The sequence below is a fragment of the Astatotilapia calliptera genome, chromosome 22 (assembly GCF_900246225.1).
Source record: "Astatotilapia calliptera chromosome 22, fAstCal1.2, whole genome shotgun sequence".
Classification (NCBI taxonomy): Eukaryota; Metazoa; Chordata; class Actinopteri; order Cichliformes; family Cichlidae; genus Astatotilapia; species Astatotilapia calliptera.
Window position 1 is genome coordinate 20,870,253 of NC_039322.1, and position 27,681 is coordinate 20,897,933.

The following is a 27,681-nucleotide window of genomic DNA, read 5'->3' on the forward strand; positions in this document are numbered from 1 at the left end:
TTATGTTTGTGTTTTTTTAAGCTTTTAGCTTATTTTAATTATTATATTGTCATAATTTTATTGTTATTATTTGGTCCATGTCATCATTGTTGTTGTTGTTGTTTATTGGATTCAGACTATTTAGTGCCTTACTTTTTAATGTGCTAGAAACCTTCCCGTGTGACTGCACAACCTGCCCACATGCTCTGACACAAGGACGACATCACCAAACTCTGATGGGGGGAGGGGGAGGTCATCGCTGCAGTCATGTTGCCCTGGTGTGTTATTTAAATCATGAATTGCTAGAATTATATTGAAAAGCCAAAATACAACACAATAAATATAGGCATACATTACAATACCAAAACGAAGTATTTGGTGTGGTGTGTTACTATTAAGTTTTACTGAAATTTTTAGGATTTTAAATTGTTGCTACATAAAAAAAAGTTGTGATTGAACTCAGCAACAGTTGGTTTTAGGGTGAGATATATTTAATGATAGTGAACATATGCACCTGTTCAGGGAGTTTCTCTGCTTCACTATGCATTTAGTAACCTACAAATTTCAAATAATAGGTCTTCCTCTTTCTTGTAATTTAGTTTACATGCAGTTCAGAACAATTAATTCTACAAATAAACATGACCTCACATTTAACGAGGTAGACACCATTAAATTGCCCTTTAAATAGATCAGCACCACCAAGCAAGACCCCTGCATCACCCCCCACCATCATTCTTTAGGACATTGTTAAAAATGTACACAGTCAGTGTTCACAGGCCAGAAAATAGATAGTGTCTATGGACAAATGGACAGTAAGGACACACATACTGCTGATTCAATGGCCTGTTTCCTTCTGTTTTCCTTCTGTTGATCTGGTTTCATCACTATCCCAGGCATCCTGTTCACACATTCTAACCATCACATCACTGATTTCTAATGTCATTAAAAACCCTTTCCCTGATTCCAAGGGAACCGTCTGCACTGCCACATTAGAAAAAAAATATAATCCTTTAACAACATGATGCAAAATCCACAAAGATTTTGAAAACCTGAGTCTGCTGAGAAAACAAGGAGGCAAAAGGATAAGTAAACAACAACAACAATTCAATTACGTCCTTCACTGCCAGTTTCTGTGTTGTTTGTGATAGATGTCAGGCAAATAAGAGCAATTTTTAATCATTTGTAGCTCTGAATGACAGGATTTTCTAGTTATTTCTAAATCAAATGTGTCAAAAATTGCTTAACTGCTGAGCTTAGTGTAACATCTGTGGCCAGGATGTTTCAGAACCGGATAATGTCAAAGTGCACAGCTGGAAATGAGAATCAATTTGCCTTTAGTCCATAAATAAGTGAAAGGGTCTGACTGGGGCCTGAAGATTGTGAAATGCAGGTTGTGTAACATTTTAACAAAACCACGCCAGATTTCTGGGAGAGGTGGTAGGTCAGAGGTGTGTTTATTCATTTCTGTTGGATGAAGTATTAAAGATCCACTCTATGCATGCGTGCACTTGTATGCTTAGTAGGTATACCCTTCAGCCCGTCACTGTGTCACTGCGTGCGTTTGTGTGTGCGGATTTGTCACAATGTTCCCTTGGCGTTCAGGTCCCGAAAACGTTAGCGAGGATAATAATAAACTAAAATTAAGTTACAAAACTGTAGGAACGGCTTACAGTCCCATCAATGTTCCACCAGAAGATTTTGAGTTGTGTTTTTTGTTTTAAAGAGAATCTTGTAGAAGATTTACTTTACAACACTCTAAAGATGAAAGGTGTAAAGGCGTGCAATAACTACTTTGTGCCAAGTCACGAACCAGCAAATTTTTTTTTAAAAAGACATAAAAAAAGACATACTATGAAATGTACAAAATGTTTATTCACCAGTTGTAGTTACGAATCACAAAAGATAATAAAATCTAGGCAAAACAAAACAAAGGTTGGTGCTTCTATCTAACTTGTGCTGCCCTGACGCTCGTAAACACTGAATTATGACTACCTTACATCATGATGGAAGAATGTCAATGTACACGAGCATGGTGCCAAACATTTAGCCTTCCCATTAGAATGAATGTATAATGTTTGACTGTTTTATGGTGGGTCACAGTGCATAAACAGTAACTCTTCACGTCGCTTTGGAAAATTAGTGTGAGGATAAGGCTTAATCAGTATTTCTATTTCTATGTAATGCACTTACTCTTAGCCCTTTCTGTCTCATAACATGAACACATCGACAACTGCTATGTATCATTGTTGCTATGTGAGTCTACAAAGCAGTCTCGTTATGTACTGTATGTTGCCTTTTATTTTTTTTGAATCACCTCCTCTTTTTCGACACACGGTGAAACGGTGATGAGAGTTACATGCGGCTGTTACGCTCTGTCCTCATGTTTTCTTAGACAATGTCACTTGCTTGCTGAGTTTGCTCTGTGTGCAAATCATTTAACAAGTGTCACTGAGATCCATGTACCGCAAATGTTTTGTTTTTCTTTATTAGGAAAAAAAAGAAAAAAAAATCACAAAAGCCTTGCTTCGGTTCTTAAGGGATATATGTTTGTTTTAGTTTCAGTATACAAACGGCCATTCCCATTTGCACATGAAATTAATGAAGATGTATTTATACATTTATGATAATTTAATAGGGATGCCAAAACTGACCACCGAAGCCTGGGACATATAAATGGTATTTAACAGCATCGATGAGTTAAGAGCATTTACAACTTGTAGTTAGCATTCTAGAGTTGTTTGTGAAGGATTATTTGTATTATTTTCTATTTGTGTAATGTACAATGTATCAACGTATAGTTTTTTTTGTCTTACAAGGCTATTGTGTGCACTATGCAATAGAATTTGGGTATAAAATGCACTCCTTTTTGATTGAAAATGTTTGTCTGCTTATACAAAATCTACAGTACTTGATTGTATTGATACCACGTCAATAAAAACAAAGAAAAAAATGCCTTGGATGCTGGCGTGAAACTTCATTGACTTTCTGTTGTATGGTTATGTAACAAAGAAAATATATATTAACTGGAATACAGAGGCTACTACTACATCTTAAAAAAAATCAGTAACACTTAGTAAAAATTCAGTAGCTCGTGTGCGGAGCAATCTGTTGCACGTAAAAGAACTGACACTAGAGGGAGATATACAATTATAAACAGCGTTTCAGGCCTCAGAGAGATGGGTGATTGCATAGTAAGTTTAGGACTGAAAAGAGGAACAGGTAGACTTTTCCTTTTCAGGTCAGCTCGCTGGATGTAGATGGAAGCAACACATATCTTTGCATAAATATTTTGCATGTTGAATATATGGGTTATCACGTAAGCAGAAGAGTATAAATGGATGGATAGATAACTACATTAAATGTGGATAAACAAACATATGAATGAGCTGGCTTTTAATTAAAACAACTAAACTAACTCTGATGCGTGACTGGAGGCGATTCAACAGTCTGTACTTTTCGAAACAAAACGGTTCTTGTAGCCAATCCAAAATGTGCTTAGATAAGAATAAAATCTATTTTTAAAAAACAGCCCATGAGTTCAGGGATAATATGGTGCTATTACTTGCTGGAACTGTCGTCACCATGGTGAGCTGTCATCAGTCAACCGGATTCTTCTTACGTCGTACTGACGTCAGACCATCCATGCTGCATTCGAGAGATCCCGGTAATTCTGGCGCAGTGACCGCAGATACAACCTGATGCACATACATGTGCTGTTATAGAGAGAAGTGATAGAAGATATGAAAAGTTAGTGAGGAACGACCTTGAAGCTAATCCCTTCAGACGTTGCCATGCATGTCACTTAAACTTTATTCCAGTTTCCGCTTCCTGATAGTTAAATTGGTGACGAGGAAACACTCAAACAAACAAGAAAAAAATGCTAGGATGATCTGGGATACACGCGTCTGTCGTTTAAAGTTTTCCGAGGTTTGCAGATTTCTCAGGTGGCCCTCATTTTGTTGACTATTAATTCGCACTGCCTGGTCGACATTTTTCCGACGGTCCCTGAAGGTCTTGTACAAACTGAGGAGGAGGCTCCTCCCCGACAACAGTTCCCGACCTCCGACGAGATCTCAGGCTGCCACACTAAAGAGGAACAAAAAGGCGATCTGACAGCGCTTTCTGCACTCCCTCCACTTTCTCCGGGGTAGTCACGGGATTTCAATGTTCAGCTTGCTCTTTGTAAGTACTCAATGACTAAAAGATCTCAGCAAACCTCTGGGAACTTCTTTCTGCGTTGATTGAATGTAATTCTAGTGCTATAGATCCGCTAGAGCCCACTGAAAAGTTGAGTTCCATATGTTAGGTGATCGCCACACTGCCGGGCAGCCAAAGTAAGTTGCATGAGGAGTCGTCCGAGAATAGTGTCCAGTATGTAGCCACGTTAATGGTAGCTCGCAGAGCAAAGCTTAAGACGGTTTAATCGTGTGCTACAATCGGTGTTGAAAATCCCGTTAAAGGTATGAATGTTCATTCTCACTGCCTCAGACATCCGTGATATCCACACTTGAGTCAATTACCTTTGTCTTGATTGTTGCAGTGCTGCTGGTCTAAAAGATTGCTGCTAAAAGCAAAGTGCGTTAGCTAGCCCGCTAGCTAACATAGCTGCGCTAGCTTGCTATCGCGGCTATGGCTTTTTCCCTAAAGAAAAAAAATCGCTGACTAGCATTAGGACTACTAACACGACTATGTCATAGCTTGTGTTTTTCTTTTAGAACAGGATACGTTTAGTTGTATTCATAACGTGGTGTTTTCTAAACTGACCGTCGTTCGGAATACCACAAGTGCTAGCGCTACCTTAGCGCTACACGGTGCAAGGGTGTACAGGTTACCGTAGAATTTCTTCTGAACAACGTGTATCATATTGGCAATGAATACTTGTGTTAACGTTAACAATTGTGCTGGCTAGTAGTGCTACTGTTATGTGTATAAGATGCTTGAGTTATTTGTAGTTGTGGAAAGCTGCGTGGTAACTATATGGCGACTAAGCTAGCCAGCTGCCTTCCGCCCTTTGTGACAAAATCTTGACCTGCAGTATAGTTCACCCATATGCTAAAGGCCAATTGCCAGGCTGACGGGTTGATTTATTTTTTTTTCTTAAACCGACAAACGATTTGTCATGTCTGTTTGTTTGTCGTCGCGGCTACTGGACTGGACTGTCGTGCTCCTTGTCTTTATTGCTTGCTGTCTGGTTGGAGTCGGAAAATTTGCTCGGTTTCGACGAAAAAAGGAGAGAAAAAAATGGCCAACACTGGAGTTAGGTGGGTCTATAATTTAGCCTCGTCTGGTTTCCTAAAACAGCAAGCGCCCAACCATTTAGCCATGTGGGTTGAAGTGAAATGAGGAAATGCATTTCGGGAGGAAGTTGACTAGAGCAGCTGTGACACTAAAGGCCGCGGCACATTCCCATGCCTCTCAGTTTTCAATTTATGACCTTCCACTGATTTGAGGCTCCCCTCTGGTAGTAAATTCTAGTGGGCGGCTAATACAAGTGAATAGCCATCCTACCAACAGGGCGGATGAGTCAATCAGTAACTGGTGTAACAGGTAAGCTAATTATATACTCCCGATTATGAGTCACTGCAAGGTGACCTGGTTTGCCTGTTGATAGGATGAGATGAGTGATTGCATTCAGGAAAAAAAGCTAAGGGAATGTTGGGACACTACAACAGAAATAATAGAAAGTTGCAGTGAGTAATGTAATCAATAAGGTCTATACTCTTGCTTCATAAAAGGTTAGACTTTCACAACTTCAGTATTGTAATGCTTTGCAGTCTTCAGACTCCACTGGCATTTTATTCTTTGTGGAAGTAGGTCGTTTGAACAGATGACCCGCTTTATTTTGTAGCTAATTGACACATGATGCTCTGGCCAATCTAGAAATAGCAACTCTCACTCAATCTGCTTATATAGCACATCCCTCAGCTAAAGTCAGCCCTATACTGCTTGGGTGGGCACTCATTTTTGTGATCCGACTCTGCAAGGCAAACTTCTATTACCTGTAACTTTTGTAAGCCAAACTTGAATTATCCTTATTTGAGTTTTGCTATTTTCTCAGCTAAATCAAACTTGTTGTTTAAAGACTTAATATGCTGGTTGGTTGCTAATTTATGCCTACTAGGAGCAAAGAAAATGCCCTGTGACAAGATGGGAAGTTCTCAGCCTTGGTTACTGTAACTGTGAAAGGTGAACCCAGTGTGCAGTAACTTGATATCAGCCTACAAAGGAGTGTTACTGGGGGAGAAGAACACCTATGTTGTAGCCTGCTGGCTTTCAGCCCATCAAGCCACAGGGGGGTGACTGAGTGTTGAAAGGTAGAGCAGAGGAGGCCATTCCATACTGACTGCTTAAACACATTTTAAAATTGAGCTACTCTCCCTATCTGTGGTGGGAATGGAACATGAAGTTTTTGGTTTTACAATGGGCTCACTCCTATCTTTGGCTGCAGTAGAAGTTGTTTTGAAATTGGTATAAAGTGGCAAGCTAAGATTAGTTGGCCACTGTTTGTGCTACCTCTTTTCAAAGCGATTAAGTGAAGCCCATATGTAGTTACGCATTAGTGGGCACCTTTTTGTGAGTAGCTCGTTTATTGCAAAGTGTGTGGATTAATGAATCATGCAGTGATCGGCACAGTGTTTACTGTTGTTGCCACAGTGTTGGGGTAAAGCAAAGGCGCAGGCTCAGTGGCACTGGCAGTGTTTCACAGATTGACACCTCTCCTAGATTGCTGTTGCAGGGGTTCCCGCTGAAACTATAGCAACAGGTAGGAATAGGATCCTCCTTTGTTTTTTGTGTTTACACCTGCCTTGTTTAGCTACAGCTGTCAGAGCTGCAGTTAACAGGGGAACACGGAGTTCTGTGCCAGAACATGCAATAGTAATATGTGTTATTGTTGTTTGAGCAGCTGTGTGTAGGTGCTTGCTTTCTCAGATTTTAAAAACGGTGCTATTTTTGAAGCAGACAACAAACCCTCTGTTTGCCCATTGCCTAGGTGTTTTTTTTTTGTTTGTTTTTTTTGTTTTTTTTTTTGTTTTTTGGTGTGTGTGTTACTGGCACCCCCACCCCGTGAGTGCCTCTCGCAAACTAGTGTGTTCATTGTGGCTATAATCTCAAAAAAGATGGATTTGCTACCATGAGCTAAATTGAGATCATAAGGTGATTTATGGTTCTGTTAGGGGCTGTTGGTTTTTAGTTGAGAAAAAAAAGTTCCTTGATGACAGCATATAAACAAGCGTTAATTCTCATTATTGCTGCACTCTTAGGTCTTCTTTAGCTTTACTTTGTGAGCATTTACTAAGCACCATTGCTCCTTTTTGATTTCTTATCAAGAGACACCATATTCCCCGCAGGAGCACTTGTTGCTACCACAGGGATAATTGTTGATATGGCAACAGGCATCCCCCGATGCTGCTGTCAGAAGGCAGTTGGTTTCCAAATGTCAGAAGAATTGATGTTGTGGTGGGATCAGCACCTCCCGGCAAAAATGCGAGCAGACATTCTCTTTACTGGCTCGGTCTGTTGCTGAGCGTTGGTCTCGGCACAGAAATGGACTTCTAGACAGTCCTGGAAGTTTACTTTTCTTAATGTTGGGTTATTTTCTATTTTTTTTTTAAATTGTAAATCTGTCATGAATTGACTCTTGCACATATCAATTATAGCTAAATGAACCCATAAGCCTGGCACATTTGTAAACAAGAACCATTGTGCCTTTAAACAACAAGGCAGTTAACTTCTACAGGAGCAGCTGTCAGTTATTTGCTAGAGTGGAAGTAATTGTTAGCTGGAATGTTGAAGGAACACCTTGTATTTTAACTTGCCTGTTCTTAAGGATGCACCAATTGTGAACGTCTGTTATTTGTTTACCCATATATGCTAGAGGGGGAAAAAAATCATCACAATCAAAATGAAATGAAGATTTTTTTTTATCTGTATTTTTCCAAGTCTGTATTAGCTCTTATTTTGGAACTCTGTATAATGAATTGACTGGAACTAGAAGCTTTCACTGTTCTTGGCAGTCTTAGAGTTCTACTTACTGTTGGTTATTCTAGCAAATGTTTTTAATCGGTCTTTGGTTACTGTCACATTAAGCAATAAAATTAATAAGAAATGCATTATTGTGAATATTTATGGCCTTCCAAATTTCCAGAAAAGGAAGTAAAAAGTGTGTGTGTGTGTGTAGATAGATAGATAGATTGATTGATTTGTAGATTTAGAAATGGTCAGCACAAAACAGCCTCACTATTTGTGGACCAACAATTAGGGAGGCCAGTGGCAGCTTATACTTATTAATAGCTACATGTTCTGCATACTAGCTGTGTGGCCAGTATGCAGAAGATGTGACCACAGCAAATGTTCAGAACTTTGTCCAGCAAGAAGGGGTAGATGTTTTTAATCATTAAAAAAGTCACTATAGAAATAATTTGGTATTGATTGTTGTAATTGCTGTGCTGTGATTTTTTTTTTTTTTAATTTTATTTATTTAATTTTTTGGCACCCTCCGGTGATCCCTCAGAGAAAATGAGTCAACATTTTGCTTCTGATACACGGCAAAAATTTGCCAAATTGAGTGACAGTGTTGCTCAATTAGGAACAGTGAGGTAAATGAGACTGTTTACTGCATCACGATTCTAAATTAAAGGAAGTAGTGATGAGATTAGGTTTCTGTGTGTTTAAAAGAGAGAGGAAAAAAAAAGGTGAACAATTGAATTCCAGAATTGAAAACCGAACAAATACTTAAAAAATAATTCCATGAATAGTTGACTCTTTGGCTACAGCACTTTAGATTTCTTGTTAAAATGCGTCTTTATGCTGACTTTCAGTGCGTAATTCACATGTTAGCATGCAGGTCAAGGTGTGTCTCGTTGCTGCTTTGTGTTCTGTCTGTGTTGAGAAATGTCATCCTGGAGCAGATTTAGGATTGTGAGATGAGATTATAACTTATCAAAGGCGCTCAGATGGCTCAATATAGTCCAGCGACCCATATTCCAGATCAAGCCAGAAAACTACTGCCTTGTCTTTGGAGTCATATTTGGTAATGGCAACTATTACACACATTATTATTATATACTATGTAAATAGAACCGTAAAGGTACTGAAGGTTTAGAGTTTTCTTGTAAACAAATGTGATTTTTGTATTTGGAATTGGTTATTGCTCCTCAAGTTTTCTGCAACCAAGACTCCACAATTTAACTTTAAAATGCAGGAGTCAAAGTGCAGATGGTGACGTCAGCCTGATGAATGCTGAACTTTGTAATCAGCATCTGAGTTGTTATGAATGGATGAGTTTTAAAAGTCTTCCAGTGGTCATTTAAAACTTCGGGAAAATGTGTAACGAATTTGGGTACAAACGGTTTAAAGTTTTCTGATCTGTAACTGGAACTCCCCACTAACGTTTTTTGCTAGTTCATCTCTGTATGCACACCATAAAAATTTGCTGTATTTTTTTAGATCCGCAGCATCCAAGCATTGGAGATTTTGTAAGTAGAAATCTCTGCGGTACCTCATTGTTGTTATTTACTATTTTTCAAACCATGGATTTTTCAGTTGGTGAGCTGGTCCACAATCTCAGAAGTAGATTTGGTGCTCCTGCCATTTGTATCTCAATCTTGTATCATTTGGTAACTTGCCCAGCCTTTGTTGACGCACACAATTGGCACAAACACTTTATATTACCACCTTTTGTCTCTTTTATTAGTTTCCTTTGTGTATTTGCACTTTTGATTCTCACTGAAATCGCAGGGAAAAAGTGTTTTTTGTTTAACATATAATTGGGCAGTCTTTTTTTTTTTTTTTTTTTTTTTTTTTCCTATTTTGTGAAAACTGATTAAAAGTGGACGTAGGCCAATTATGTGAGGGTAGAACAGACCTTTGTTTAAATGTTTTCAACCTTTTCATTCCCATTTCTAAGGTGCTGAGCCCTGGTCTCTTTCAGTGTATTCCAGAGATGGATCAGTCTTTGCCCTCCCCCTCTAAGCTCTATCAGAAGCCTTTGATCGTTACACTGTTTATCTGTGCTCACTCAGAGGCAGCAAAACAGTGTGATAAGTGGGCTTTGCCATGTGCAAGTGCATGTGTTGTGGGTGTTCGTCTGTTCATGGACATAGAGGGTGGGGGTTACATGTTCCCATACCTCCCTCTCTCAAACCCAGTTTACACAGACAAAAAAAAGGCAGTACAGCAAGTTCCCTGCAGGAAGATTACCTCTTGTGCTTTAGGGCTACAGAGAGCTAACCTGCTGTTCTGAATAGGGATTGGAAAGAGACTGCCCATTTATGACAATGTCAGCAAAATAAGCTTGGCATTTAAAAGCAACACTGACAATTACACTTATATTTTTATTCAAATATCTTAAAACTCTTATACTTTCAGAAATATAAATGAGGAAATGTTCTTGTAAAAATAATTCATATAGACTTGTACACCACAAGCTCTAAGGGCTATTGCACAGCAGTTATAATAAGCTCTGTCAAAAGTTACACCCGCTCACAACATAACATACTTGGCTGCCAGTAAGTAGATCTAATCAAGATGCAAAATAAGTAGACATGGCAGCTGCATTTGACATCCTCTTTTTTTCTTCTTCTAACTTTTGCTGTCACTGTTCTGAAAAATCACGAGTGTATTCTTTGTGTGATTTGCAAGTTTTAAGAAGTAAAAATGCTTCCCCTTTTTATAAAGGTCAGCAGTATTAGCGCTATTCTATACTAGAGTACCAAGGTTTACCAAGGTCCATGGTTTGTCAAGAGACACTTAATAAATGTGCCTAAGTTACTCCCAGCCATTAAAAATGTTTTAGTCAGTATTTATGAGGATTAGATCAGAGTTGCTTTGGAAACCAGTCCATTTGACCAGTTAAGCAAATTTGTCGCTTGCCAGTTTAATCTGTTATAGCTTATCAGTAGTGATTTTTGTGATGTAATTACAAAGAGGAATTAGCTGTCTTGGTACCGTGAGTAAACAATGCAGCTTCTGTTCTACAGTATGTACGTCTAACCAGGTGTTTCTGAAGAAGACTGCTCTACGATTGGAAAATATTCCAGGATCACGGATTGTTTATGGTTCAGACAGACCAGCAGAATCGTGAGTTGTGCTTATGGAAATGATCTAGCTGTTAACCTGCAACCAGTCATCTTTCAGTTAACCAGTTCAGGGTTGCAGGGGGTGGGGGCATGGATTAAAGCCTGAAAATGGTTGGACAGCATCAGTGTCTGACTGGTCTACTTTCAGTGGTTATTGTTGGGATAAATAGAAAAGTGCTGCCACAGTTTGAATGAGGTTAGATGGGCAGTTCTTGGAAAATGTGTAGTGACAGGTGATTATGATGTGAAGTCCCATGACTTACCTACATCAGTGTTGTTGTTCTTGTTGTTTTCTATAATTATTAAGTCCTAACAATGCATTTGTCTTTAAACATTACTTACTCGAAAATGCCTTGCCTAACCAGTATATCACCTTTCCCTAAAGGCTTAAATAAGAGACATACCAAAGCGCTTTTAACCACTCCAACTGTAACAGGAAAACACCATCCTGTTTACCACCTTAGCATGATAATTATTTACAAACAAAGCAAATGCACTCTTTTAAAATGTATTTTCTAGATGTTTGTCACAATCATTTAAAAACGTACTGCTGCACTACTGCTATTATGCTAATGTTGCATCATGTCACCCAATTATGGTGTATGATTTTTTTTTTTTCTGTTTTTATTTTACTGTAAGGACTGTGTGTGAATGAGGAAACTATCCCAATCCTGAGTCATTTTCATCTCCCCAGAGTATTTGTCAGCGTTTATATTAACTACGCATTAGTCCAGTGATGAAATGAATCCATGCCATAACCATTTTATATGGATGCTTGAATAAAACTACTGATTCTACAGTTAAGAAGCATTGCTATAGAGTGATTAAATGAATGCATGTCACAGTCATCTTTTTTTAATTTGAGGTCCAGTATGAGCAGCTTTTGATGAATAGAATCTATTAATATTATAACAGTGCCTTAGCAATTGCATGATGATTAGCTACAGTACTAAAATATTAAGACAGATCTCTGATATTTATTTTTTGTCTAAATGGGTTTTATTGAGTAATTTAAAAATATAATTAAGCAATCGATCCTAGACTTGAGTTATACAAGATATACGTGGAGCCATATCAACCGCTATACAATTTAAAGGCCTAGTTAGCACGTGCTAATGGGGCGAAAGCTGTAATATTTGAAGCATGCTCAGATAAGGAAATGCAAATGTATCAGAGTAACTGAGCTTCAAATATTTATGGCGATCAAGTGGCCTCTGATTTTAAAAAAGAGGGGTTGGGGGGAGAAACTCAAGTATGAACCTAACCATGGTTTTGGAGTCTTGTTACACCCCTTATGATGATTGATGAAAGCAGCCATATCAAAGGCGAACCAGTTAGAATGGGTGCATCCTGAATGGGCACAGAACTAGTTTTTATATAATGATCATCTATACCGGAGAGGTGCATTTTATTTTTATTTTTTTAATTTATTTATTTATTTATTTTTTCTGGGACAGTTGCTACACAGGTGCTAGACCTTTTGGCAGTTCATGTATTTTCAATACTGTTTGAAAATTAAAAGCATGTAAGCAAGTTTAGTGAGTTTCAGTGAGTCTATAAACCCTTTAAAGAGGGTCTGCTGTGGATTGAGGAGTCCAGCTGCTGGGCAGTCCTGAGTATATATGCGTATCGGCTGGCTGACAGATTCATAGAGGGCCATTCTTTAACCCAACCTATTTGTAGCCTGATGAAACCGTGGCAATCCACACACAGGTTTTAACAACAGGAATGTTTTCCTTTCCACTTGCTGTTAGCACTTTTACTTTTTGATGGAGAGAGGGAGAGCAGGTGCCTTTCCCTGAGGTTTAGTCTGGTTTTTAAAATACCCATCTTTGCTTTTTTTATTTTATTTTATTTTTTCAAACTAAACACACCACAGGTCTTTGTCACAATGTCTGTGCAGTGCCACCTTGACACAGGTAAACACAGACATGACCGGCTGTGATTCACATCCTGATTATAAGGATTCAAGGGCCGGCGATGTCTCAATCAGCCTGAAAACAACAAATGTTTTGTCCTGTTATTCTATCAATTCTCATGACGTATAATACCTCAGTGTTTTATTTACATCATTGTATTGTTTGTGTTATTACTTCTCAGTTGGTCAATTCAATTGATTAGATTTCTAATTCACTTTCCCATTGATTTCACCAAGTTGGTTAACTTTAACACCAGCATATCCTTAAGTGTTTTTCAACTAATGACACGTATTGTCCTATCAATATTTTGCTCTGCACTTGTGCTGGTAGTACTAGGAAAAATGGCTTACGCATTGCTGTATAATCCAGCTTTGATACTCCAACCTAAACCCGCATGGCAGGTGAAGAAATGTTTTTCCTGTTCTCAGAAACGTTTTGAATGGGCGCACACCAGTTCTTCCCACCTCCAGCCTGAGCCTCTTCTTTCTAAAATCCCCAGGAGTGTGCAGCTCATGGGAGGCACAACAACAGTTTGGAATCACTATTGGAGTTCCCAGTGGAGTTTTTGCATACGGGCCACCCTCCCTTATTACAGTCTTGTTCAAGCATGTCTGGGGATTTTGGTTTGTTTGTTACACTATGAAGGGGGGGGAAGGGACTGGTGAGGCAAAAAGGGGGGTAGAAGCTGAACTAGAGTAGGGTTTTGTGGGGGGGGGGGTTGTTTTTTGTTTTTTTGTAGTTTTGTGCACATGTTTACTTGCATGCTTGCTTGCCTGTATGTCTTTGCTTTTTCAAGCGTGACTGATGACAAGGGCGTGTTGTGCTGCCCATTTCTTTTTAATGTTTGTACTGTTTGTTGAATACTTTGGTGACCTGTCACCATAACCTGTACTGACATGGGTATTGCGTTGTCCTTGGAATTATTAGAAAATGGGGTTGTTTTTTTTTTGTTTGTTTGTTCGTTTGTTCCTCCTCCCCCATTGTAGCACAAATTCTCAATCCACTGAATTAGTTTGATAGACACCATCATAAAATGCCAATGAAGCGTTTTTTTTTGTTTTTGTTTTTTTTGAAACACGTATATACATATGGAACAATTTCGGCATATCATTTGGGTCCTGCATGCTGGGGCTTCTTGTGTAATGGGCTTTATCTGGCACCTGCTGTGGTCCTTCAATTGAATTGGGATTTGAGGAGTTGGGGGAACCTGAGAAATTTTTGCAGCGTGGTGGAGGACATTGTTCTGCTAGAGGAAAAGGACCTGAGGTTTTCTGGTAGAATGTTTCATTGTAACAAGATGAACAAGCTTTAGTCTCGTGTAAATGGGGGGGGGGGGAACCCTTTAACTACTACTTCTTTTTTTTTTTTTTTTTTTTTTTTTCTCCTCTCCCGGTCCAGCTGGCAGGGTTATTTAAAAAAACAACAACAAAATAACAGGAAAAAACAGTCGTCATGCAGCTGCACCTGAAGGCTAGACCCTTGTTTTTCATGATTGGTTTTTACCCAGCATGTGACATGTAAAATAAATGGAAGGGTGATTGTGATATAATATAATATTGGGGGAGCATATTTTGTTACAGTGTTAAATAAGTGGTCCATACAGTAAACATTTTCATCTTGGAAAACGGACAATCATCAAAGCTCGCTATGAATAACCATAACCTACTCTTGCTCCACATATGAGTTTGACACCCACCCACAAGTAAACCAAAGGTCTGCAGGTAATTTGTAATTGGCTTAAGTGTATTTTTTTTTTATTTTTATTTTTTTATTATTATTATTATTATTATTTTTTTTTTTAAGTTCTAAAGGTTGGGGTGTGTGTGCTAGTACGGCTGTTTGTATCAACTCTTTTCTCTCCCACTAAAGCATTAAGTTCTTGCTTTTTCATTCTTTATCTCTTTTTTTTTTTTTTTTTTTTTTTTTTTTTCTCCCCCCTTCTTAGCACTGTCTTACAGTAACAGTAGTGCTGTAGTGAGTGTAGTGCTTTCTTCTTCATCTTGGGTTTTTGGTATGAACACTGTTAGGGCTGCTCCAGTTTGAGGTGACATACACCCACCCAGCCTATCGGTTGTATTGATGTCACTACTAGGAACCAGCTGGACCATTGGGTGATCCTCTGATTTATCTCAGCTAGTTTTTACCCATTGCCTTTTTGTTTCTCTTCTGTACTCTTTTTGCTCTTTTCCCCTCTTGTTCTAATCTTGCTAATCTCTTGTTATGTCCTTACAGGATGTCTCTTCAAATGACATCTTGCTGGCTTTCTTCGTGGTACTATTTCTTTGTCTCTGTCCTCTTTGACATTTCCAAGTATATTAGTTATCTTTTATTTGGCTCTCATGAAGGCCACAGGAATGAAGGCAGGTCTCTATGATACTTGGCTCGGGTTGTGCTCCTCCTGGTTCGTGGTTTCTCTACGTTTGTTTGCAGCTGTCAGCGCTTCTCAATCTTCTCGAGTTTCACATCAGTGCCCGTCATATCAGAGAGGTAAAGGGAGAATTTAGTACTTTGCTGTCAATACAAAGTGTCGTATTATTTGTGAAGGCATTCTAAGAATGAGGTGGGTGCAGCAAGCATGTAGGTGAGTGTATCAGAGCTTTTTTTTTCATTATCATTGCATGTTGCTGTCATGTCAGTGAACATGGTTTCCTCCAGCTTGCCCTCTCACCCTTTCCTCCTCACATGACAGGTGTGCTCCTGTACTTTTCGACTTGGCTCTCATGGCAAAAATTAGGCCTCAAGCTGCTTCAAGGCAGTACAGTCTGGTCATGCCCAGTCTGGCTCCAGACAAAGCGTCAGTAAAAGACGGAGAGCCTAAGCTAACCTCAAACCACCAGACTGGGATGCATGTAAAACTAATATTTTTCACCATGGGGGGAGGATGTACTCAGACATTTTGTATAAAAAGTCTGTTTCGTCATTTGGTATTCCATGTCTCACTTCTGTGTGTTGATGTATTTGTCTTTCTAATTTTAGAGCAGCCTGCCTCACCCACTCCTAAGCTTGTGGCTAGCTACACTATGTGAACAGCGTGCGTGTGCGTGCGTGCGTGCGTGTGTGTGTATAGTAGTCCTGGTGGGAGAGTCATGGAGACGGCCCACCTGATAGCTATCAAGTGCCAACAAGAGCTTCTCACAGCTTTAGCTTTGCAGTTATGGAGTCTTGTTGCAGTAAAATCCTTAACATGGCGAAAGCCTTTTAATTAGCACTCCCACTGTAGCACTTTACTCTTCATGCACTTAAGCTGTGATAACTTCACAGCTGCCACCTGCAGCGTTTTATTGTTGATATTCTGAGCTTAGTTACCACTTATCTTGCACTACAGGATAATGCCATATTCATTTAGTTTGTTTTATGTCTGACTTGACTTCGTATTTCACCAGACAGTTTGATGAATCAAGCAGAAAAAAAGAAAATGAGTTAGCAGCTGCAGGATACCCACACCCTGGTTCCCATTCTTTTGCCATTTTTATCACCTGTTTAGGTTTGCGTGTCCTTTTCTGTTCTGAGATACTGCAGTCCTTATCAGCTAATACTTGAACTCCTCGCTCTCTCGTCCTCACAGTCTTACTCGCTGTCTACCGTTGCTTTGCCTTAGTTACTCTTAAGAGGGTTCTGGTGAGGACCAATCAATTTGGGAAGTTCTTCCCATCCAGCCTCAGTCCTTTTCCCCTGTTTCTTGCTCCAACAGCCCTGTTCCAACAGTGAACACGTGATGTTGAACAGGGCACCAAGGGAGCTTTCTCTGAGCCATTGTGTGGGCCTCTGCCTTTACTCAGTGACCTTTCTCCCAATTTAGAATATATGTTTATACATGGACACGCATGTGCAAAATGCCAGCTGTAAGCCCAAGTTCTTTATAATACTGTTTCTAGTATTCATAAAATAATCTCACATTTAGATAATTTAGTAATTTTTGCAATCTTAGTTAAATACAATTTTTAAAAAGTAATGTTCGTTGATGATTTTGAATGTGGTTCTCACATGTAGTAGGTGTTTTGGTCTGGTTTAAAAATGGCAATGAAATTTTATTTGCTTCATTTGCTGCCAATTTATACAAACAAAATGGTATTGGTTAAGTTTGTATTTGTAAATAAAATTGGGGTTAACCAGACAGGAAAAGCTTAGCATCATGAGCTCTGATGATTTCAGGCTGTCTTCACCTTCTAGAACTTTCTTTTTCTATTTGTATTACATATATCTATTTTGTGAAATTGTGTATGCTGCACTGTTTTGTGGCAGAGCAGCTGCAGAAAATGTTTAGCCTGTATTTAGCAAAATACAGGCTAAACATTTTTAGCCTGTTTTTTAATTAGTAGTTTGTCCTAGCATTCTTACAACATTTCCACTAAGTTATACCAGCCATTCATGTCGAAGTGACAAGAGAGATCGTTAACACGCTTTCGGTCTACAGTTTGAAGGTTTTTCTGTCGACGGCTGCTCGTTTCCTGTGTGGTTAAACATACTTGGCTTGTACAAACACATTTGGTGTGTATCTCTGTGCATTTTTTTTCTTCCGTCTTCCCTGATCTAAGCAGTGCATAGCTGCAGAACCAGTTTGCAAATTTCAACAGTAATTTGCATGCATTCCCGACAATGTTGTGATGGCAGACTGGGCAGCAGCTGGGCAGGCCCAGTGTTACCACAGTTTGCTTACTTCCTCTGAAAGGCTTAGTCAGAACTGGTGGCCAAAACTTTTCTTCATCTTTCCGACTTTCTTGTTTATCTTCTGTTATGTAAGGCAATTTATGAATAGGTGACAAATAGCCAGGTATGGCTATTGGGTTTGAGTTGAAAGTTTGCGCATTTGCTGTCATTTGTTTTCACCTCAAAGCTTAGAAGATTCAATACGAGACCCTTGCCTTTTTCACTTTTTTTATTTTATTTTTTTCTTTCTTTTTCTTTCTTTTTTCATTTATTTATTTTTTTGCTTTATGTACCTTATGTCAGAGACTTTCTGTGGTCTCGGGCCTGGAATTGCTTCCTGTGCCGACATCGCCTATAACGATGACGTTGGAATTCACCTTACGCTGCTCATTGTGTTGTTGTTGTTGTTGTTGTTTATTGATCACAAAGTGCTTTGTTAATAAAATATTCACAGAGGAAGAACTTATGAATGATCACTTAATAATTCATTTAAAAAGCACATGCACTGGTCTTATCTGCACAAACAAAGCTGCCTGTGTGTACTATTGACCGTACGGCACAAATAGAATCTAAATCAAATAGAAACGTACAAACAAAATAGCAGAAACGTAATAGATTTCTGTCAATCAACAAGTGAATTATGTAATCATTACAGCTCTAGGTAGTGAGTACAGTGAGAAGGGATTGCAACAAAAACATGAAGTGCCTGAATTTAGCTCGACTGAGACTGCATTTAGCGTAATACTTGCTGCTTAGCCACACCTCATGTTCTGCACCTGGCCCTGAGGTGCTTTAGTTCACATACACTTGTGTTAATTCTAAAATGGGGTTTCCCATCTGCCCCCCCCCCCCCCCCCCCCCCCCCCCCCACACACACACACACACACACACACTCACACTCACACTCACACTCACACACGCACACCTGTAACCCTTCTTGTGGGAGCATTTGGAACACAGACTGTATGAAGTCACTTGGTCCATCTGAGCAGCTATCCACAATCCAGTTGCTTTTCATCCTTTTAGCATAAGCTGTCATTGTGGTGTCCTTGGTGTGTATTTGTGTGCGTGTCTGGTTCTTTTGTTCTTTGATGGAGTTTTTTTTTTTTAATTTCTTTTTTTTTTCCCAGTCTCTTAGTCTGCTCTCCTCCTTTTCAGTCAGGTTTCACAGGTGAAAAGCACATGCTAGCTGCCCCGTCTCTCCACTTATCTGTCCTTTTCATTTCTGGAGGATTAGGAGCTGATGGGGGGGGGAAAAAAACAAAACAAAAAAAACCCTTAGAAGCCTGCCCGACTTTTGTCCAGGCTTCAGTTGTCAGATTGTAGCCATGCCACACTCTTTTCTGTCGGGCTCAGTGGTGGTAATTAAAGGCATCACAGATGATCTTGGCCATCACACACCAACACACAGGCGCAAACAAAGTCAAGGCTGCTTTGAGTGCCATTGCAGCTGTTCCATGGGTTGACACACTTCTTGTGTAGTGGCGGTGTGGTTGATAGTACATAGCTGTCACTCAATTTATTTAATATTTGAATGTATTATATAAAGCAGCTGAGAGTACAGAGTCTTGTTTCATTCAAAATAAGTTTTTATAAAAGGGGAGCATGGATTGAAATGCTGGGGCTGTTTGAAGCTTTGCCCACTCGTTAATCCGCACCTTGTGACTGCTGCCTGTGACATGGTGCTAAAGTCCGAGCCTTTTTTTTTGTCTTTTTTTTCTTTAGCGCACGCACGCACGCGCAGACACACACACTCTGGTGTGTGGTAGGTGTAGAGATAGTCAGCTCTTGCCGTTTTTGTTTTGTTTTTAAATGCTCTCCCATATTGCTCTGAGAAGGTTCCAGCCAGTTTGTGGCGGCTGGATTTAGACTGTCAAGGACTTGGCACAGTTCAGCTGCTCCGTGGCCAGTTACAGGCCAGACATTACCTGTTCTGAAAGACACTGTTATGAAGTGTCTGCACTCCATGCTGTGAATATTATTAGTTTTCCATTTTGGTGACGGGTGGTGAATTGACAGTGATGTAATCCAAAGGTGCGTTCATTTCACTGCAGGATTAACTGGCTGGAAGGTAGAAACAGTCATGATGGGGATTTTTGAGTGTCTATACACTGTCGTTGTGCTTTAGTTCTTTTAAAGCTACCTTTAGCTGCTTTGTTATTCACAGGGGGTCGTCCCAGCAAGTAGCTCCACATGTTTGAGTTTTTAGCACCAGGTGACCTTCCTGATGCAGCCCCAGGGGATTTGTCCACCCCTGGAATCAAAAATAGGATCTTTTGCTTCTGTGAATGTGTAAACCTCTACAGCATGGAACAACCTTTATGTTGCAAATTCCAGAAGCTGATATTTGAGAAGTGAAAACACTGACAACAACTACAAGCAGACCGCAGATCATGTTTCAGTTAATCAAGACTGAAATGTATGCCTTTAATTACTAGGGAAGTGAGCTTGTTGGCTAGACACTTCAGTAATGGTGGTGGTGTTGTTGGTTAGATTCAGAAATACTAGTTGGATTAACTAATGGTTTGTATGTATGAGTCTGGGCTGCTGGGTAGTCACCTGCCACCTGTGACTCTGCTATTGGGATTTGTAAATGAGTAATGTGGAAGAACAGACTCATAAACTAGTACACTGGCGTGTTATTTTGATCTAAATTGTTGTATGTAGTTTAATCTGGCATAGCCTAACTTCAGCAGAAGTGTGTGGCAGCTAACCTGCAAGGAAAGAGGCATGCTGATGCTAGCACAGTTCACTTAACCACACTTGGTGAACTAATCTGACATTGTGCGTGTGAACAGTGTTGTGCAAGGCTGCAAAGTGCCACACATTTCAGCAGCTTTTAAAATGCTGTTGGAGGCACTGAAGAATGTGATCAGCAGTTTTGGTGGTTTCCGTAAAACATTCAACAATGTTTGAAGATGTTTAACTTTGACCTTTTTAGTTTGTTGTTAATTAAAATCACTTGTTTAATGTAGTCATATATCCCTAGTTATTATAGAAAGCCTTTTTGATGGGGAGGAAAAATAATCTTGTATAAACTGAAATTCCAGATTTATATCTGCTTTATTAAAGGCTCCTTTAATCTGTACTGTTGTCCACCCAGTGCTCAAAAGTCAACATGTGGTATATTTAATCTCCAGACTAATAGTCAAATATAATCATGATATGCAAAATGTATTGTGGTTATTACCATTAATCAGCTGCAGATGTGCAAATTTAACAAGTATCATATTCTGTAACGACCTGAATCGGTGGCCTCCTGCTTGTGCAGACACTGGTTATCTGTTTGAAATAAATGGGTGCTGTTTGTGTGCGATCTCGTTACATTTAAGTCTCCCTTTCTGTGTTCTCTTCACAGGGTTTCTGTGTTGACTTGAGCCGTACCTATATGGCGTGTGTGAGCGGAGAGTTCTGCCAGGCACAGCACCTCACCTCTGTGGAGAAGTGAATCGGCCGCCCCCCGAGGGACTACGCTACCCAGAAACCCCCCTGACTGCCAGCGCACTAGGAACTGCTGACTTTTCCCAAAGGCCCTCTGGGATATTGCGTAGCCCTTGGCCTGATTGCTCTGCCCTGTCCCAACCGATACGAAAAACCTTTGCTTTCTACTTTCTTCTTGAACAGCCAATCACAAACAGCTCTCCTGAATGGGGTAAACTGATTGGATGACTCCTGGATAGTCTCCTCATCTTCTTCTGTGTTATTATTTTTTGTTATTAACTTTTTTTGGTTTTGTATTTTTTGTATTTTTATTTTATTTTTTTAAATCCCAAAGTACTGTGGACTAGTTTGTTTGTTTGTTTTTTCCTTTTCTTTTGTGTTATCATTCTGTGTACATCATCCCATAGTGAATACCTGTTGTCCTCCTGAGCGACCCCCCCCTCCACGTGTTGTCATTTTTATTTATTCTACCCTACATGAAAACATACGTTTCCTAGCAAATTTTTTTTTGAGGGTTTTCTTTTCTTTCTTTCTTTTCTTTTTTTTTTTTTTTTTTTTTTTGCTGACTTCTGAGCCAAAAGTCGCTTTTGTTTTGTAAGAGTTTTGTATTGTAATTGTTTTTTTTAAAGCCGTCTCGCCAACATGAACCGCCCCGCTGCAGTTGAGATTGTCTACGAGCGCATGAGGTTCCTCATCACCCACAACCCCACCAACGCCACACTTAACAAGTTCACCGAGGTATGCTTACGTTTGTGTTATTGCTGATTATCAGATTCCCAGGGCTCTGTCTCAAATGCACCCTTTCACGTTTTCTGCCAGGAACTGAAAAAATTTGAGGTGAACACTCTGGTTAGAGTTTGTGATGCCACCTATGATAAGGCTCCAGTAGAGAAAGAGGGGATACAGGTCTTGGTAAGTGTTGACATACATTTTCGTGGCAGTCTCTTACTGGATGTTTGTGCTGTTCAACTAAGTTATTTGATGACGATTGATGTTTTCTGCTTTAGGACTGGCCTTTTGATGATGGTGCCCCTCCTCCCACCCAGATCGTGGATAACTGGCTCAAGTTGCTCAACACCAAATTTCGAGAGCAACCCGGCTGCTGCATTGCCGTACACTGTGTGGCAGGCCTCGGACGGTATGTATGGTGTACAGTTGGCCTCCTTTTCACCAAAACTCTTTTTTTCTTACGTGCCCAAATAACAGTCCTGCGTGCAATAAATGAGAAATGTAGTGGTATGTTTTAAGTTAGAGGGTTAGAAGGTGGTTATTTGGGTCCATATCAAAGTGGCTGCAGAGATAACTGAGACATCTGTTCTCAAAGTTAGACGTGCCATTTCCAAGGCAGCAACACAGCCTGTCCCTTGTGAAACGCAGCCCATTTGACCCAGTATCTCATCCTTTTGTTTTTTCCCACCCTGTTAGTAATCTGGTTAGTGTGACCAGGGACCATTTTATTGCTGCGGTATTAACAGTAGCTCCAGAGAGATGTGGTCAGAGAAAGCATTCACTTGTTGTTTCTTCACTATTGATCACACAGCATTGGCTGGTCTTGCCTTTCACCCCCACCTCCAGAATTGAATCCTCAATACTCATTAGTGATTCATTTAGTAACTCAAATGATTGTCTCCTTTTTCTCCTCCTGTTAGAGATCATTTAAGCAGCTGATTGTCTTTTTATTGAGCACTATCATTAGCTACAACAGCCGGACATTGGTTCTGGGGGCGGGGGGAAGCGCTAGCTTTCGAATACATTCTATCTAGTTATGATCTTCCGGAGATGAAAATATGCACACTTCTTAGTCAGAAACCAGTGTGACAGTAAATTACAAACAAGTTATGCTGAATAACAACACAAAGTGTGAAAACAAATAAGGCATAAGCACATGACATGGGGGGTGTTTGTGTGAAAATGTCTTTCCTGACCACAAGTGCAGAGTTAGCCAATCTGCTCTCAATGGCTTCTAGCGTTTTGCATTGCTGTGGCATTCCAGAGACTTTCTAATTCCCAATATTGGTTAGACTGGCATTTTCTGACTGCGTCTCCTCTCCTTCTTTCCTGTACTTTGTTTACTGCAGTCATATGAGATTTCTGCCTTGCAGTGTGATCTGCTTTAAACAGGCTAACACTTAAGCCTTCAGTGTAGGAGGCAGCAGTTATGTGCCGCCTTTTAACAGAGTCCACACAACATTCTCACATTCTGTCTGTCTTGAATTGTATGTGAGAAAAAAGCCACTAAAACAACTGCTGTCAGCACTGAGCTCTAACCTGCCGAGTGGTCTGGAAAGTGTTTATGTTTGTCTTTTCTCACCCCATCTCCTGTTGTGAGAAAGGAGAAGCCTTTTACTGTAACTCATCAGTTAGTTTTGTGTTTGAGGCTCAGGGTGTGAGCACAGTGCCCCAGCAGGGCAACAGTGTACTTGTGCACCCCTGTTGAGTTCCCAGGCCTCTTTTTCAGGTTTAAACGCCCCTTTCTCATTCCTTCACCGCCGTATTACTGTGGAACCATGTGACTCTTGGCATTTAATCTTCTCTTCTCCTTCTTTCTTCCTTGGATGCTCTGTCTGCTTGAACTGGTGGTCCACTGGATTTCTTCACCTCACAGAGCTCCAGTCTTGGTGGCCTTAGCCCTCATTGAGTGTGGGATGAAGTATGAGGATGCTGTGCAGTTCATAAGACAGTAAGTATACTCTTTGCTTTTGTACTAGAACCATAAAAGGAGGCCAAGTCTTATCAAAGATTATTGCCTTTTTAAGAGACTTGCAGTGTAAATCAGACACAAGGTGTGCTGATACTGAAAACTCAGACCTCCATAAAACATAAGAAATGATTAAATGCATTTAAGTTGGAGGGATTTAGAGTCATGGAACTTTTTTTTTTCTGCTAGGTGATATCAAAGGTCCTTTTGGGAGGAAGGTGCTTTCAGAACTTTTTTGTTTTTCCTTCCCTGGTTGGAAAGCTAATGCACTGTATTAGTGAGTTGGTTGACAGCATAGCAACATTTGGGCTATCAACAAAAAGTTGAAGGATGCTGTGAACAGAGCTATGGACTCATGATAATCAGAGTTAAAATGGACCTATTTTTATGCTGTTTTAATTTAGATAACCTGGCAAGTGAGGTGGACTGAAATGCCTGATTAATATGTGCCTTTCACCCACATTACCAGCATGTGCTGCTCTGTGCCCAAAGATGGCATCCAGTAACTATAACAATTCACTTGGTGGTTTTTCCTGTAATCCTGCTTAATCTTAATTACTTTTTTGTGTTTGGATGGCCCAAGCAGTTGAAAGGAAATGCTAGCATGTTTTGTTTTATCTTTTTTTTTTTTTTTTTTTTTTTTTTTTTTTTTTGAAGAGCTATTTGACATTAGCTGTGTAAATGACAGTCCTTCTTTAATGTATGCTGTTTACATAGGTGTGTTGTTTGCTTTAAATATGCCAGTTGCAGTGTGCTGCACCAAAACATCATGTGATCCCATCTAGACCAATGACAGTACACTTGAGTCACTGAGAAATTCCCATTTTAAGCCCTTACGCCAGAAGTACTAGTTCTGACTCGCTTGAAAATGCTTGTCAATCTTTTATAACTCCTGTAATCACCGTCATGTTTTAATGTGCTGCATTCTTTGTAGTCACGTTATTTAAAGAGCCTCTCCTTCTTTTCTTGTTTTCACAGGAAGAGACGTGGAGCCTTCAACTCCAAACAGCTTCTTTACCTCGAGAAATACAGACCCAAAATGCGTCTGCGGTGCAAGGATAGCATCTGCTGCGTTCAGTAGGCTGCCTGTCAGTGCGTCTTTCTTGTGCACATCTAGTGGGGAATCTTCCGATAACGGGAGAGATTTAAAAAGAAAAAACAAAACAAAACACGGAGAGTGCTATCAGTAATTATTGTGATGATTTGTTAACACTGAGTCATGGTTAATTGAGAAGGAAGCGAGTGATCAAATGAATGAGTCCAGATCTGGGGATCCACCAGCCGAACCAATGAATGGAAGGTTAAAGCACACAGATAGGCCCGCCACCCGGTTTATACTGTTCAACCACGGGCCAGAATTTTTCAACTTGAGTCCATCCTGTCTCTTATGGGGTTTTTATTTGACTTTTTTTTTTTTTTTTTTTTTTGTTCCAGTTTTAATCATGGGATAACAGTTTCCATTTTTTGTGAATGTTTATTTTTACACAAATGTGGTGATGAAATTATATATTCTCATTTTGATTTCCACTATTGATATTTTATAATTGGGCCAGAACGACATACTTTTTTTTTCTTTTTTTTTCTTTTTTAAAACACACATTGTGACTGTGTCTTTTTTGCACAAAACTCAAAGGTTCACCTGAAAAATGCAGTAATGTTTTTTTTCTTCTTACCCTTCACTTGCTTTAATGTCACTTTCAGTTTAAGGGGTCACTGAGTTTGAATATGTCTGTAATATTTATTCACAAGATATGTGTGGCAGTTAAGAGTTTGGCAGGGGCAAGGACACTTTGTCATCCAATAGTTTTAGTTTTATCTGTTTGAGAGCCATGTCTTTTTTCTTCTTCTCTCTCTCTTTTTTTCTTCTTTTTCTTTAAATCTTGTTGGAGTGCAATAATCAGTCCACCTCAGATATGTCCGCCAAACCCTGCTGAGTGTCCTACGCACACATACACACGAACTTCAGATTATCATCCAGGCCGTTTTAAAAAAATAAAAAACAAAAAACAAAAAAAAATACAACAAAAAACAAATGTAACTACAACAGGTACTTGTAATTTCATTCTCTCTCCCTTCTGGGGCTACAATAGGACTTTTTACAGGTATGCGTATTTAAACTCTTACACAGAGCCTAAGATTCAATCTGAAAGTCAAGCTGGAGAAGAATGAAAGTGGTCAGTTTTTTTAATCATTGTACCCATTTTGAAAACATCCCCAATTCATATTGGTTCTTTAAAGATAAATAAATTCAAATAAAAAGCAAACTTGTCTCCTTCCCACCCCCCCGAGGTTGTCACAGTCTGAGTGGGCACGGGCGTGATGTGTAGTGAAATGGGTGTTTCGTATGGTGCTTGTGGCAGATAAGAAGTCCCTGCCTAAATGCCGCTGTCCTAAAAGTTCACTTCAACCAGAGGAGCTTGTAAGAGATCCATCTAAAAGGAAACCATGGGAATGCATGGTTTCCTTTGTTTGGAGCAGTGAAGCCTAATTTCATTTCCTGGGCCACATGCAACGTACTTTGAGCTTAAATGGGAAGTCAGTGTAAAGACGTTTCACCTACACAATCCCTGAGATATCTTTATATAATATGCATTTAAAAAGAAATCTTAATTTCTTTATTAGTAAATTACTTTGTTCTTTAGAAGTAGGAAAAGCTGGAAAATGTATGAGGGAAAAGGTTTTTCAAAACAATTCAGTGGCTGAATTAGAGACTTAGCAGGACCAGTTCTGGCCCCCAGGCCTTGTGTTTGACGGCTTAGAATAAAGTTCAGGGGGAGGGGTTGTACATCCTGTTGGATTGTGCGGTTGTCTTGTTGGGTTTGCAAGGCTGCAGTGTTTCTGGTCTTCCTGTGTATCTGGCTGATATCAGGGGAAGGGTCCAGCTGCAGTCCCGACAAACCCCCGATCCCTCTTTACCCCATACTTGATTCCTTACCCATGCTTTTTGAAATACCTGCTTCATTATGCTAAAGTATGACACACTTGGATATCACAGGATATCTAAACCAAAACTTCCTACTTCCTGTGCCAGTCATTGTTAAAAGTTCTGGTATGAAGATGGTGTGCATTTAAAATCAACACATAACAGTCAATGGGTTTGAAATGTAATGTCAGACAGTGCCATCCAGGATGAGTCAGTACTTCCAGAGGCATATATGAGACACATCACATTCCAAGGATCCTGAATTGAAATCCATGGAACAATTCTGTAACAGTAGAGGTGGTGGAAGTTCTCCCAGGGCTGCGGAAAGCTTTTTAAAAGCTTTTTTTCTTTGTCTTTTCTCTGATTGGTGATTCTGTACATGTATTTTTATGTTTTCACTTAAAATGACAAGTGCCCAAAGGTGTTACAAACATAGGTGCTGAGGTGAGACTTGCTTTTAGAATGGCTTTGATACACACTTTGCCTACCCACACATTCTCCATATTTTTTCACATGTGGGTATTGGTTTAGTCATGTGGTAAAAAAATTACATTTTATTTGGAAAATTCAGATGTTTAAAGCAAAATGTCATCTTTGTCCCCTCCCCCCCCCTTTGTTTTTGTGTTTTGTTTTTTAAACTGAACAACAACGCCGGCTCTCACCTTGCACTTAGTGATCAACGCAATCAGTGCTTCCGAGACAGTATGTTCTCATTAGACATGTCTGTCAAAGGAACTCCCCCATGTCCTTTCCTCATCTGAGAGTGAGTCAGCACCACGTGGAAAGCACAGGACACCGAGGTACCGAGCGATGACTCACAATCTCAAGTGGTAATCACGACTCCTGCCAATACCTCAAACAATTGAAAGTGCCCCCTCTGCTGCTGAAACGGTGTCATGGCGTGAGCAGTGAAGTCGTTCCACTCACGCTGAGAGCGATGACAGTTCATTGGTAGTTGCAATGCGTCTCTTCCTCCTTTTTACTTTTGCAACAACA

General features: G+C 39.8%; 1 protein-coding gene across 1 annotated transcript; it reads left to right on the plus strand.

The window, feature by feature from the left end:
- Window positions 1-3,858: 3,858 nt before the first annotated feature.
- Window positions 3,859-25,180, plus strand: ptp4a2b (protein tyrosine phosphatase 4A2b). Its single transcript, XM_026156044.1, has 7 exons — window positions 3,859-4,161; window positions 20,982-21,275; window positions 21,694-21,802; window positions 21,884-21,976; window positions 22,072-22,202; window positions 23,670-23,744; window positions 24,741-25,180. The coding sequence occupies exons 2-7, from the start codon at window positions 21,271-21,273 to the stop codon at window positions 24,841-24,843; spliced, it is 516 nt and encodes a 171-aa protein (XP_026011829.1). The 5' UTR covers window positions 3,859-4,161; window positions 20,982-21,270; the 3' UTR covers window positions 24,844-25,180.
- Window positions 25,181-27,681: the final 2,501 nt, after the last annotated feature.